The sequence below is a fragment of the Schistocerca serialis genome, chromosome 1, assembly GCF_023864345.2.
Source record: "Schistocerca serialis cubense isolate TAMUIC-IGC-003099 chromosome 1, iqSchSeri2.2, whole genome shotgun sequence".
Classification (NCBI taxonomy): Eukaryota; Metazoa; Arthropoda; class Insecta; order Orthoptera; family Acrididae; genus Schistocerca; species Schistocerca serialis.
Window position 1 is genome coordinate 670,164,976 of NC_064638.1, and position 15,850 is coordinate 670,180,825.

Consider the following 15,850-nt stretch of genomic DNA (forward strand, 5'->3'; position numbering starts at 1 on the left):
CATATGTGTGTAATTAACAAAGCATGGATTAATATAGCTGGGTAAAGAACTTAATTTCATTGTTTCTGTAGTGTAATTTATTATCGATCACGTGAAAATATGTATCAAAAAATAAAAAAAAGCTTATTGTCATAATATTGTGTGCACCTCTTTAAGTTTCTATAAATTTTTAATAATTTCTGAATTTTTGTTACACATTAGTAATCCAACAATAACATATTGCGTTTTGTTACAGTTTTATACTGAAAAACATTATTTCAGAATCGCAAGGCAGCTGTGATTCAGTGCAGAACACAGCAGAGCTCTTTTTAATTAGTCACTGTGTGTTTTTGTTTTTATAATTAAATCCACACTATTTTCACAATCATTGAAATATCCTGTATTTTGGTTTTAGGAGGGTTGGTTTAGAAGCCTTGTAGCTTGAGGCTATTCGATAGGGAAATCTTTTACACTTGTTGTTTTGTGGCAGTGAAGCAATTGCCCATTTAGATGTGTCTCCTATGCTGTCAGAAATCCCTCTTCAGTTGATTCTCTGATTTTCTCTTTAGACACCTCCATGTGAGTCACAATATATACCACAATTACATTATCATTCGTGTTATGTGATGGTTGTGAGGCTTTCGGAAAGGACGTATTTTACGAACATTAGAGCATTTGTATGTAGAATCTGTAAGGACTGCTTGATATCAATTTTCTTCTGTTCAGCTGCATTTTGAGAAAGGGTTGATTAAAGATTGTTGAAGGAAAATGCAACCAACCAGAACATTGTTGCACAATATAGAAATATTTCCAATGCAGCTGGGAAAAAATAAATACAGTGAGTCTGTTAATACAGGATTCATAATGGTAGGCAGTAATGTCAGTGCTGGTTGACCATACTGTAATTTATTTTTATTTGTTTAAAATACTGTCTCACATTTAACACTGCTAGTTAAGTGATGCTGTTCTGTGTGATATCTAATAAATAGTACTCGGTGTTGACATGCTCCTAGTTCAGCACTTTATATAGCAATCTTAATTTCCAGTAGTAATTTTAATCATTGCTTGCAACTTCAGTTTTGTTGTCCTTAATGATCAACTTAACAGATTTTGAAAAAATGCAGATGGAACTAATAAGGGATTTTGCCATGAAAAATATTAATTAGCAGTAGAAAATGGATATGACACAATAAAAGTTGCAGCAGCTCATCTTAGAGTAAAGATTTCTTTAAAACTCTTATATGCATAGTGAGGAAGACAATGAATAAAGTTACTGCAAAGAATTATTACTTCTTAATCAAAATTATTATTGTTGAATACATACTATAAAGTTGCACAGATAATGATCATGCATCAAAAATGCAGATTATGGAATTTTACTTGCACTAAAATTTTTCTTGCTTTATCATATAGCAATAAAGAAACTCAAACATATACTGTGATTTTACATTTGTTCTTACATAAGACAAAAACATTTTTACTCCTGTAAAGGTCGCCTTGCTGCTAAGATTGCACGGAAAGATAGTTTGGCTCTGAAACTTGCTTTGCGGCCCAACAGGCAAGAACTGATTGCTCGCAACATAATTCACGAAGAAAGTGAAAATGAACGAATGGAGACAAAGGAAGCAATTGGTGCACGGCTGATAAGGTGTGTTATACTTCAAATAATTTTCTGTATAATATGTTACTTTATGCATTTAAGTAATCAGTGTATACTCAGTTTTATTCAAACACAGCTGTCATAAAAGGTTTTAAAATGTGAATTTTTAGTGTGTCACCAATGAAGAAAGAAATGAAATCTTGACTCGATATAAATGTATCAGGGGTTTCTTATTCTGAAATACTGTAAAACTATAGAAATAGATTGCATCCACTTAACACAAGATATTGTAACCACCTTAACATACACAAACTGATGACTGATATCAAGGTGTCAGAACAGATTGATCATTTGAGTTTGGAAACAGATAAGAATTCAAGTGAAGTTTTGTAGAAAATTTGATAAAAAGACAAAATCTGTACAAGGCAGAAACAAAATTTCAAAACTAATTTTGTCATTTGCTCTCTCTCTCTCTCTCTCTCTCTCTCTCTCTCTCTCTCTCTCCTCAGTTTGTTTGTTTTTGTTTGTTTAGGGCAAATAGTAAGATAAAAAAATCTAATGAAGTATGTATATTTAAACATTTGACAGGCGGCTGAGCATGCGACCAACACAAGAAGAATTGGAAGAAAGGAATATATTAAAAAGTAAGTATTTTCTACAGTGACTGAATGCTACTTTCAAAGAAATCTCTGGAGCATTCTGTTTTTCTTAGCCATGTGAAATTATTCTTTAGATATTTTGTTGCTAGTCATACTGCAACACACAGCTCCAAATGATCAGATGTTCAGTGGTTCATCTCCATAAGTGCAGATCACTCACATTCATTATTTTTTATTCATATCTCTGTTGTGATGATACAGTGAGGAAGCAAAAACTCATGAGATACTAGTTTAAAAAAGTCTATACTTTTTTATTTTTATCTTTGGAAATTATGGGGACATTGCTCATATATGAGGAAATATTGAAGAAAGTATTACACAGAAAAATTTATGTGAAGATTGAGTAATTTGCATCGATAAAGCCTAGAGAATTGTGAAGAACAGGTAAAAAGGTAGCCAAACATCAATAAACAGAGCATAAAATGCAAGTCGAGTTGAAATTTGTCTCCAGGATAATGTGCAAAGGTTGGTGGAAGAAAAGCATGAAAAATAAAACCAAGTGCTTGAAGTTAGCTAACACTTATTTTTCTAGCATTTTAGTCTGTTGATGAATAAGTCTATTTCTACTGTTGTATTCCTGATGCAGACCCTGAAACTAAAAGCTAATGTTTTAGGGCAAGAGTAAGTATCTTAACTCTCCAATGCAAACTGTAATTCAGTATCCATAGTCTGCTTATATAAAGTGCTCTTAGAATCCAAATAATTTAGGAGTGAGGGTGACAGTTCACTGAATAATAAAAGTGTTGATAGGAATAAATGCCTCTATAATACTGTGAATTAGATCATCAGTCCTAGTTTATTTACATACTATCAGTCTCTTATTTAAAATAAATAGCCCATTGCATATGTATGTTTTCTCTTACTGTTTAGAGTAACATTTGATATATGTAGCCTTTGTACCCCTCAGATGCCAAATAAACAGTTTACTTTGAACAGTATTTTTACGTACATAAGCTTCATTGCAGAGATCATTATTGCAATCCAGTGAATTTATGCTAAGATGTTTACTGATTTTGTAATTTAATCAAACCAAAATATGTTTCTCTCTTTGTATCCAACCTAAACATGTGAGATCCATACTAATGCTAGAAATTGGAAAGTAACTTGGCTGTTACATTTTTGTGACAAAACCACTGAACTGATTTCAGTGAAATTTGGTATGGGTATAGCTGGAACCCTGAGGAAGAACATAGGCTACTTTAGATAGTATGTATATTTAAAAGTGGTGAAGTAGTGAATGAGGGTAACTTCTGTTTTACATCAGTGAAAATAAATTCCACTGAAAAACTGTTAAACTTGTTGCATAATGTACACATTGTATAAAATATAGCTAGCTCATTGTTCTGCATTGGGAGAGGAGGGAGAGGGAGGAGGAGGGTTGGCCCTCATTACAAACTATGCTTACCCAAACAGGCAAAAATTTGAAGGCAGCTGATGTTATTACATGTACAATAGTGTAGTTACTCAGTGTCACTCATCACAACTAATGATATGTGACCACAGCCGCAGGTAACAGCTAGTGTTTTTATATTTTTGTGAGAGCACTTGTGAAAATGTATGTTTTCATGTATATAATAAACTTTTCAATGTTGTAATAATCAGCATCACCAGAAACATGAGATTTCAGTTCCATGTGTGACACTCTTCTAAGAGACAAAGGAATACCTCCTTATGGTTTATGTGTAATATAAGTGTGCTTAACATAATATTAAATGTAATTCATTTAACCACTGTATTGGAACATAGAACAAAAACAGGGAGAAAAGCTGAGAGTTGTTAATCCAAAGGCATCACGCTTACTTGTCAAAAGCATATTTTCAAATGCTGTTAAATTAAATGATGATATCAGAAGAGAGTTGGTCAGGAAAGAACTCTTGGCAAATCTCATGCCAGAACAATGGATAAGTTAGTGGAGCAAGAGATAACACATCCAGAAATGTTTATTTGGCATTAGTACATGCAACAGAGCATAAGAAGTTATAGGGGCAGGATACGATTAGAATGCGTAAACCAGATTAGCTAGGATTTTGAGTCTGGTTAATATGCAGAGATGAAGATAATAGAACAAGATGGGATGGCATGGATGATACCGAATCAAATGTCTGATGACATTCGAAAAAGAGTACTGGAATATGTATGTAGAGCTCAGTCTTTATACTACAGACACAGAATGTAGAAGTTAACTAGGTATAACTTGTAACACACTCTTTTGTTCCTAGCAGTCAAGCAGTAACAAAAAGCATCTTTCTTGAAATTAAATTAACATCATTCTTCATCTCTCATTAAAATTGAATATCAATCTGATTTTACTATTTGAAGAGGTTACTGAGTTTTCACAATGGCAAAAACTGAACATTTAAAGTAAAACATAAAGTATTTATCTTGGTTACTGTACAGAAAAGAGCGATGTAACAGGCTTAGTATTTGTCTCTAAATTGTATTTATATTCTTGTACAGAACAAAGTGCAGCAGAGGAAAAGAAGATGAAAGAAGAAAAGAAGAGGATGCTTCTGCGAAAGCTTAGTTTCAGGCCAACAGTTGAAGAGCTCAAGGAGAAAAAGGTTATTCTAATTTCCATTGTTATCTTTTACTGTTTATGTTATGTTTCATAGTGTATGCTACCATTCAAACATTCCTTTTGTAGTAAATTATATCTGCAATATATTATCACTTTTACATGGTACAGCTCATTTACAAATGAGCTAGGCAGGATTTATATATTGATAAACTGATCTACTAAAATTGTTCATCAAGCTGTATACAATCCATTTCGTGATCACAACAAGTGCCCATTGATACACATTCAACAAAACTCTCAGTATTCCTATATTCAGTTAAGAGTTAAGTTTTGATCAGTTGCAGACCTCCTCAGATATGTATGATAATAACTCTTACTCAGTTTCGTGTTGCTTGAAGTTTGTTTACTGTTTTCATTAATTTGGCGTATGACTCACAAACTGCCTCCGCCCCCACTCCACAAGGTAATTTGATTAATAAAAAAAATCATGATGTGTGCACAGGGCACAATCATTTAATAGCCTGAATGGTTTGTTAATAATGATGATGAAACATACCAAAATTCAAGTACTAAAATTAGAATGTTCATTACTCTCAAAAAAATCTATTTTCTATAAAAAAAATTGTCCTTCCAACAAGTGATTGTTTGAAAGACAGACTGCAAGACATAGAACATAAAACATTGACCATTAATATCAAATCCTGACTTTCATTACTTGAAAGTAGTACGAAGATGCAGAATATCTCTTAAACAATCGAAACTCCATGTAGAAATGTCAACAATGTAGGAAAAGATAGATTGCTACTTACCGTAAAGATGAACATCAAGTTGCAGGCAGGTATGATTAAGACACTTACACATAAGGTTTCAGTCACAGCCTTCATCAGAAAAAGAAAAAGACACACTGTTCATTCTCAGAAGCAAGCACATCTCAAGCACAGATACATGATCACCAACTCTCGCAGCTCAGGCTTGAATGCCAGGTAGTAGCAATCTACCGGGTGATGAAAAAGTCATTACAAATTTGAAAACTGAGTAAATCATGGAATAATGTAGGTAGAGAGGTACAAATAGACACACATGCTTGGAATGACATGGGGTTTTATTAGAACCAAAAAAATACGAACGTTCAAAAAATGTCTGACAGTTGGTGCTTCATCTGATCAGAATAGCAATAATTAGCATAACAAAGTAAGACAAAGCAAAGATGATGATCTTTACAGGAAATGCTCAATATGTCCACCATCATTCCTCAACAATAGCTGTAGCCAAGGAATAATGTTGTGAACAGCACTGTAAAGCATGTCCGGAGTTAATGGTGAGGCATTGGCGTCGGATGTTGTCTTTCAGCATACCTAGAGATGTCGGTCGATCATGATACACTTGCAACTTCAGGTAACCCCAAAGCCAATAATTACATGGACTGAGGTCTGGGGACCAGGGAGGCCAAGCATGACGAAAGTGGCGGCTGAGCACACGATCATCACCAAACAACGCGCGCAAGAGATCTTTCACGCGTCTAGCAATACTTGCTTTTTTTGGTTCTAATAAAACTTCGTGATTCAAAGCATGTGTGTCAATTTTTACCTCTCTATATACATTATTCCATGGTTTATTAAATTTTCAAATTTATACTGACTTTTTGATCACCCAGTATCTTTTCCTACATTGTAGAATATCCCTTAAGATTCATCAGAAGATTAATGATACTTTTCTCCATTTTGTAGCAGCATATTACCTGCTCATCTACACCAAATTCCATTGTTAAAATCACGAATGTACAGAGTGGCTGGGTAAGATGGAACAGATTTCAGTTAATACACAAAGACATAACAAGAAGCAGCTGAACCAGAAAATTTGTCATTATGGTTTATGCTGTCTTGCAGTTACTTATTCTAACATTTCGACATGTAATTAATAGCTCCACATTCTTATTTAATGGGATAAGTGTTGTTGACACTTTTTATAGACTTTCAATAGACAGGCTGTCATTATAATGTTTGACAGAACTGTATTGGTTCCACATTATCCTACCTCCATATTCTGCTATCTGTGTAGATTGGATACTATTCCTGCTTTCCAGTAATTTTAATTTTGAAATGGAAGAAGATGTAGTACTCCGAAGCCAAGTGAAATGTGCAAGTAATTTCTGTTATTGACTACAAAGATGCCATTAATGGATCAACCTGGTATGCATCTGAAAGTAACTATTTTAAGTATGGGCTACCAGGAGTTTGCAGGACTCCATTTTAACTCTGTAGTTGTACTTCACAGTTTCATTTGATATTAATCTGTGTAGAAGTTTCTTGCATCCTGCAGAGATTTTTCTTTATTTCATTCTTTTGAATATATCCACCTGAGAAGTGCCAATTAAGAAGAAAACTTTATGCACGCTTTTCCTCGCAGCACTCCTATACTTCCTGTAGGACCGATAACATAGAAGGTATAGAGGCTCTGAAGTTGAGAACACCAGGATTTAATTCTTAAATGCCATGCAGGAGGTCAAGAACAAAGTAGTGAAGTGTGAGACATAACGTGAATCAAATTATTGAGCATTTGTGAATGAATGTCACTATCAATATAAAATAACATAACATGAAATATTCTTATTGCTTAGTGGATATAAAGTTACTGATGTTGTATGGGATTCAGTATTTTGTGTGAAGGATTGGACTAAGTTAAAGATTTGTGTACGTTTTGTTGCAGATCATTCGATTTAATGATTACATTGAAGTGACACAGGCACACGAATATGACAGGAGGGCAGATAAACCATGGACTCGCCTCACACCTAAGGATAAGGCTGCCATCCGTAAGGAACTCAATGAGTTCAAAAGTTCTGAAATGGAAGTGCACGAAGAAAGCCGTCATCTCACAAGGTAACACTTAAGATCTTATGTTTATTGCATCATTTATGCCAGTGTTTCCTTTTGATGTAATTTAAATGTAATTTCATTAATCCAAATGGCAGTGACACAATTGTAACCAAGGTCTTGGGGGTGTAAAAAAATTGAGCTTCTAAATCATTGCAACAAAAAGATACTGTTGTCTGTAAATACCTGTTTTTAAAGTTGAAATTTATACCTATCTTCCTTTGGTGGTGTAAATAATTTAAGCTATTAAGTAATGCAGTCAAAAGGTACAGCCACATATGTCACATATTTTGATACTTGCAAACTCACTCATCAAAATCTATAGATTAGCCATCTATTTACATGTCGGGCCTGGTGGTTTTTCAGTAAAGCACATGCCTGGAAACTGAAAGGTCGCAGAATTGAATCTCAATCAGACGATTAATTTTTCAGTCTTCGTTTCAACCTGGCCTTCACCTCTCTGATGTGAGGAGTTTCCAGAGACATGGTTCAGATTCCATGTTAAACTGTAGGTTCTCTTTCCTCAGTTGGATGACTGAGGTTGGTTAGGGACACACAGATTGCCAAAGTGGCATCCAGTAGAAAGACTTTTGCTAGGCCACAGAGCCACACAAAATGATCATTATTAACTATGTACATGATGTAAAGTGTGTACAAAACCCGTAGAATGAAAGTCCTAATCACACTTGTCTGGACTTTACTCACTGATACACAGTAAAGAAAATTTCCTGATTGTGTGAAAATAATATTATGTTATTGAGTTATAGCAGAAGTCTATGTAATAAGAAACGAGAGCTGCTCAAGTGTGTGTTGTGCTAGCTTTATATACAGGAAATTGTGCCAGACCCAGATTGAATCCATGTGTACTGGGTTATTGGTCATTGGCCTGAAACTTCCTGGCAGATTAAAACTGTGTGTTGGACCGAGACTCGAACTCGGGACCTTTGCCTTTCACAGGCAAGTGCTCTTCCAACTGAGCTACCCAAACATGACTCATGCCCTGTCCTCACAGCTTTACTTCTGCCAGTACCTCGTCTCCTACCTTCCAATCTTTACAGAAGCTCTCCTGTGAACTTTGCAGAACTAGCACTCCTGAAAGAAAGGATATTGCGGAGACATGGCTTTGCCACAGCCTGGGGGTGTTTCCAGAATGAGATTTTCACTCTGCAGTGGAGTGTGCGCTGATATGAAACTTCCTGGCAGATTAAAACTGTGTGCCGGACCGAGATCAGCGCACACTCTGCTGCAGAGTGAAAATCTCATTCTGAGCATTTGCCTGGTACACCATCCAGCTCAAGTGTGATTTTTAGGTAGTTTCTCAGACATGTTTAGGTAGTTTCTCAGACATGTTTAGGCAGATGCCTGGCCGGTCCTCAATCTGCAGTTCAGAAAAGATGATAAACAAACTGTTAAAACACTATAACACATGGAGCAGAGATTATGTGGTTTGCAGACAGATAGCACACATGAACTTCATAAATAATTGCCAGGTCATGAAATAGCAGTCAGTGCCACAGGTAGTTATATGGAAGCAAATGAATTTTCTCTCTTTCATGGTTAATAATTTTGGAACTATGAATATCTGTAGAAGAAATTAATTTTCTATAATGTCACATAATTGAAATATTAAATTGATTGAAATTAAGTTTTGTAGAACAGCCTGCAATATATAAGCAAATCAGTTCTTAAACTCTATTAACAACACATATTGTATAGGGAAAGTTGTCTAATACTAATATTGTTCGACTGCCTTTATGGTCCATTCACAGATTTTTGTGGATAAAAAAATTGAAAAAGTATGCTCATCTACATTTTATATTTAGTTGTTCATTCGTGACGCCAGCCTCACTGACATGTTAGTTTCACGTTACAAGACCCCTTTTACTCATATAGTTTCCTTTCATTTCTCTCATTTTAACTCAATGAGAAAAGACCATTTGTTTCAAAGACATGAATTCTTTAATCTGTAAAGTGTGTTGCTGTGTACTTGATGAGTATGGTCCTCTATGTACTTTTTTTCTAATTTAAACTGTTTATTTGAGAGAGTGCTTGGATCTTGGAGTGTATAATTGGATTTACTGTTTTTATTTCAGGTTCCATAGGCCATGACGACAGCAACGTATAGGCAAGGAAATCCACTGGGCCAGTGTCATTCAGGGGCCGCTCATGAAGAGTGTACTTGTGATAGTGATGCTGCAATATAGTGTTACGTCCAAGCTGACTGACTTTTACACTCTCATCCTGGCCAGAAGTGATCCTTTTTTCATATGAAAATGAATCACATCTGTTACATATTGATTAATTTCATATTATTAGAGCAAATTTGTGTGTAAGAAACAAATTTTAATATCTCGTCTGTAAATAATGTAAAATTACCTTTGCAGCCATTTCTCACAGGGATGGCTTCTGGACTCAGTAGTGCATTTTTTGGCACAACTCTTTAAGGGAAAGAAAGTAATGGTTACCCACCAAATCTTCATAGATGAGTAAATTTCAGAAGTGGAGATGAGTCTGCAGTTTTGTTTTGCCTGGTTGTGTAGCTGTGGGCGTTCATGGCTGCAGTTATGCTGAATGTAGTACATGAGATAATTGCCTTAGAAAATTGATTGTTTCTATTAAGCCTGTCTAAAATGGCAACTGTATTTATTACTGTTTTTGTAGATAACAATGATCAGGTCTTAACCCTGTGGTTTCTCAGAGTATTAGAGAAATCATTATGAAAGTTTTATGTCGCTACCAACTTTCTCGGGACATGAACAAATTATTTTTAATTATTCCAGTTTTCTTTATATATTGAGTTATTAAATGATATGTGAACGCACTTAGTCTTGTTATTAAATAAAACTATATATTTCCTGATGAACATTGTGCATGTAGGATATTCCCAGAAAAAATATCAGTGTCTGGCTGGTTGCACCATTGCCCTGTAATTAAAAATAAAATTCAATCTATGTTTTTAAACAATTTGTGCGAGAGGTGTATTTGAGTGTATTGTTGCAATATTACTGCTAGAAACTGAAGTTGTAACACTTGATTTATCTTTCAAGTGATTTTTTGATAAAGTTCTTCAGTAGTGTACATCAATATTCATTATGAAGTCAGTAAATCCTCCTAGTAGTTATTCTTTTATTTTGTGATTTATTACTCGACATATTGCCCTAAACATAAGAAAATCTGCATTAAGTAGTTTTTCAGAATGAGAACTGCTGAAAAATTATGAAAATTTATAATGATCTCACTCAACGTATGTTACCAGGAGTTAACCATTATCCCTTTGAATATGGCTACTATAACCATGATATGATTTTTCATTCTTACCAGTGACATTGCAACTGTACATCCTCACAGCTTTTGTTTTATTAGCAGTTAACAATTACAAATAAGAAAAACAGAAATTAATATTAAACAACAAAAAATGGAAAAAGGGGGAAATTACTCACTTGGTTTGAAAACAGAATAATAATGGTAACCAATATTGTACCAGCAACAAAAAGAACTACCTTTTCAGATATAAAATATGGGAAGTGTAGATGAAGTAAACAGAACATGTTAGAAAGAAACTATTGAGTCTGAGGACAGAGAGATATTTCGGTGGAAAACTGATCAAAACTGCCATCTTGATAGGTGTGTTTAAGTCTATACAGCTGAGAAAGTTAGACGTTTTACAAGTGTCATATACTAGAGCACTGCTTGCTAGTAATAATTACAAGAATGTGAATGTGAATGTGAATTTCAGCGATCCCTTTGTGAAACAATTAAGAACTTCACTGTATGTAAAGTAGCTTAACAGAATCGAAGTAATAATTTCATGAATGAAATGAAAGACAAATAACAACAGACAAATTTAAGGGAAGGAGAATTGGGAGAAAGAAGGGAAGGTAAGGGAGAAAATTGACAAGTAGCTGAAAAACCAAATGGCAAATATATGAAAAGAGTTAAATAATAATGCAAACAAAGAAGGCCAGTGATAATGTGAGTTTGCTTAGTTAGTTTCAATGATAAAATAGCTATCATCTGTTTAGTTCCATTGCTAGGAAGGGGAATGTTGGACAATTAGATGCATTACAGACACTGAGATGCCACTTTTTAATTTGGAAAATGATGTCTACATAACTTTTACTTTATGTGCATACCAGTGGATAAAGGGGGGAAAAATATCCCTGGAACAGTGAGGTTAAATAATGCAGGCTAATATTTTACATTACATATTTGTTTGATATATATAATTTTTTCATTGTCTTACTTATAACAAAACCCAATATTAACTAAGAAATAGGGCATGGTTTGATGAGCTTTCATGCATCTTCATTATTGTCCTTAATTTATTACACTTTCCTCGTTTTTTCCAATGGATCAGATAGGCTGACCTTGTTAAAGAAGAGCTCAGATCCGTAGTGGTTTTGTTACTTTTCCAAATTTTTTTGACGAGTTGATATTCACAACTTTCTTTTGATGCAGTTGGGTAGAAGTGAAGAGTCTTCAAAAAGCTTCATATAATGTCTTTATTCAGTAAGATAAACTGATTGTTATTGATAATGCAATTTAAATATTACCAGTCTGTGCACATTATGTTCAATGAACATAATGTTTCCAAATTATTACTCATGATATTTATACATACCATAAACAATAGCATAGTGATGAATGTCTTGAAACCGTTGCTCATTTTTTTGTGTAATGTTATTCATACAGATATGAACATTAGTGCTTTATTGTCCTTATTTGGGAAATATCTGATATGACCTGTTTTTGGATATCTTTTCCTAGTTGAAACTGAATAGTATTTGTCAAGAGATATATTCACCCAGATGTGTGTTTGGGAAGGCATTCTCTGTGATAAAATTTTCTTAATGTTCGTTACTGACAAATAATTCTTCACTACACACACATGAAATTGATGTGCAATGTAATATATGCAGCAGATGTTTTTGAAAAACAGAAGAAAGTGTGTGTGTGTGTGTGTGTGTGTGTGTGTGTGTGTGTGTGTGTGTGTGAGAGAGAGAGAGAGAGAGAGAGAGAGAGAGAGAGAGAGAGAGTTTTACTTGGTGAGTAAAGTTGCATTGTGTGAACCAGTTATCCAATAGGCACGTATGTCAATTACACCTTTATGTGGTATATGGAAAGAAGCTGCATGAACCAGTTTTTCTGCAAAAACTGTTTGAAAATGAGGCATTTAAAATGATTTTCTTTGCATTACCTGTATCATGTTTTGACCCAAAGTGATCTATAGATGATGTAGCAGAAATCTTTTTAAGTATTTTATGTGAGATTAGATTTTCAGGATATTCCATGAAATATATTTTGCTAGGAATTTATCTTTGAACCTAATTTATGTTTGATATTTTTGTACTGATCTTCAGTGAAAGCGCAGCTTACCCCTTACTTTATCACAGGAGAAGTTGTTTCTTTATTGTATATATCTGACATTTTATAACTGTGTGAAGCTCAGAAGTTGATCGATTTATTGCAGTATCTTTGTTGTTACTTCATTTTTATCATTATTTGCTAGAAACTTTTAAAAACAAGAATCAAGGATTTAAAAAAAAGTTTCATTGACTGTCCTCCCCTTCCAGGTATGGAATTATTCAATCTTCCATCAAATACTTTTACATTTAGGTAGGAAATTTATATTTGCTTGTGTTTGATTATACACAAAAATTGTCATTGTGGATTGAGAGCTGGCCACTCTTTGTTTCTGTCTATATTTTGCTATAGTAGAACATTCCGTTTGTGGAGGGTCAGATAACAAAAAAATTGGTATTTTTTATTAGCATCACTCATCTTTCATTAATTAACTTTTGTTATGTTAGGGTACAAGAGCTGTTAATCCCACTGCATACCAGTCCTCCCCACTATCCCATCTCAAACAGCGAATTGTGCAGTCTCCCACAATAGGTACAGTAGTTATATTTCTACCAAGTATCAGAATAACGAGACTTTTAATTACATGTTATACACTACAAAAATTATTTAATGCCTTTTTGTTTCATGCATCTTATTATTGCATCAATGAATGTAAATCTCTTTTATGGCAAAATTTCTGTATCTCACACATCACATTAATTTTTAAGAACTTATTACGTATGTGTCACATCATGTCTACAGAGACAATTTCTGCAATGTATTTGTTGTGAAATGTCAAAGGGTAAGGAAGTCAACAAACAAGAATTGAAACTAATATAGTGAGAGCTAAACTTTGAAGAAATGTGATGTAATAACTGACTGTCTTGGAATTAATCACTACACTTCACTCATGAAGGTTGTGTATGAATACACTCTCTCTGTTTTTCACAAATATATTTTGTTAGCTAAATGATTTGAATATAAAAATATTTCTGTAAGTAGAAATTATACATAAAATATACAAAAACTATCACATGTAGCAAATGACAAAGCTTATCTTAGTTGTAAGGCTATCACTTTTTTGTATCAATATTTACAATTTTGACAACTCTTAAAAATTTTATTAAGAGTGTTTGAATGTAAATTGTGATGATGAACTTATTTTGTTCTAAATAGGGGCCATCAAAATTTGGCCATTAAATAGTAAAAACCGCAAGTGTATCAAATTTTATGCATTCACAATGTAATTCTGTATCATAGTCATTTTATTTGTATCATGGGCAAATCATAACTGTGACCAAATTTTTTTTCTTTTTCTTTTTATTTTCCTTTTTTCTTTTCTTTTCTTTTCTTTTTTTTTTTTTTTTTTTTTTTTTAAAAAAAAAAAGAATAGGCATGTGGCAGCCTGCTGAACATGTGCAGTTCAATGAAGGACTGCTCTCATAATTGTGCGTGTTTCATTATTTAACTTTTCTTAAAAGTGTCTTCCGTGCAAACATCAATTGCACTGCTTTGACAATTGTGTTGTGCATCTTCTGCAGCCGCTGTGATTAAACCCATTAAGAAAATAAAAACATAATTTTTCCAAATTTGTTTTATACTCTAGCTGACTACTGTATGGATTAACATCACAGAGGTACTGATGTGAAATAACTGCTAGCCTATGAGATGTGATTATTGTAAATCTACTGGTCTGTGCTACTGCAAAGAATATTAATTTTTCCTGTTTTGATTGATCCAAGTGGGAACTCCATGAGTCAAAGGTGTTATGCAAGCAATCAAACAATTGTACTAAAGAAAACTCAAATACCTAGACTCAAATTTGACAGCATCACATAAAAGATAAAACTGAATCTCAAACTTTTAGAACTAGAGACAGATTACTTTTTAATTTAAACAACAGAAAAGAAAATACACAAACAATAGCATTCTTAATAAGGGTCAAGAAGAGAAGATTACATTCTTAGTTTAATCTTTAAATCGTGAGTAGCAATGCTCTACTTCTAGAAGTATAAGATTCAGACGTAAAAATGCAAACTGTATAAGTTTTGGGTGGGTACGGACATTTGATCTATATATTTATAGTAGTTGCCACTACAAACATGGAATTAATAACAACACATCTGTACCTTTGTGTTAGCAGTTTGTTTAATAACAATAGATTCTCTAAAGTCCTGCCATAAATAATATGAAATGTTATTTGTAGTTGACGGGCTGATGACTGTAAAGTGTTTGAAACCTTTTTTGCATCAATTGTTGAGTGTGACTGTGCTGTAAACTAATTGTAAGTATGTGGAGTGAAAATGAGTTGTCCAGTTTTATGCATCAGTATATTATGTAAAATCATTCCAGTGTAAAAGCTTTTGTTCATGTTGATTTGTGTGGTCCTCCTCCAGTTTTACTTCTCCTGACCCCATATACCTCCCCTTCCTCCTCTTCTGATTTTCTTTACAAGTGGTGTGAGATATTCTGCTGTATGAATTGTTTCTGCGCTGTTAGTGGAGCTCATTCTGCAGATGCTCTGTAATGATTCTCAAAATTTTGATCTCTTGCTGTATGACAATCTCAAATGATAGACTAAATAGTTTAACTGAACTTTGTATTATAACAACACATTGGGTCAGCTTACAATACCTCATTCTCTCAGAGTACGTGAATGAATGTCAGTAACATAAGAGAGGCAATTCTAATACTCTCAATATGATGAAAGTTCCACCTCTAGCTGCCCTAAATTTAACACTTCCCTGAATGCTGATTCTAATGTAGCAATTTTGGTGCAAGTACAATTGGAAATAAAATATTGATTTTTGAAAGAATTAGAAGTAATGTAAGGTGAATATAATGCATCAGTTTTTACTTCTGATATTTCAAGGGTAAT

At 33.8% G+C, this 15,850-nt stretch overlaps 1 protein-coding gene across 1 annotated transcript in view; it reads left to right on the plus strand.

The window, feature by feature from the left end:
- The window catches only part of LOC126422867 (phosphatase and actin regulator 2-like), a 110,711-nt gene extending 98,052 nt beyond the window's left edge, over positions 1–12,659 (plus strand). The window contains exons 7-11 of the mRNA XM_050087246.1: positions 1,471–1,627; positions 2,168–2,223; positions 4,696–4,799; positions 7,463–7,635; positions 9,723–12,659. Of these exons, the coding sequence (XP_049943203.1) occupies positions 1,471–1,627; positions 2,168–2,223; positions 4,696–4,799; positions 7,463–7,635; positions 9,723–9,738 (506 nt within the window). The 3' untranslated portion in view covers positions 9,739–12,659. The remainder of the gene's footprint in view (positions 1–1,470; positions 1,628–2,167; positions 2,224–4,695; positions 4,800–7,462; positions 7,636–9,722) is intronic.
- Positions 12,660–15,850: the final 3,191 nt, after the last annotated feature.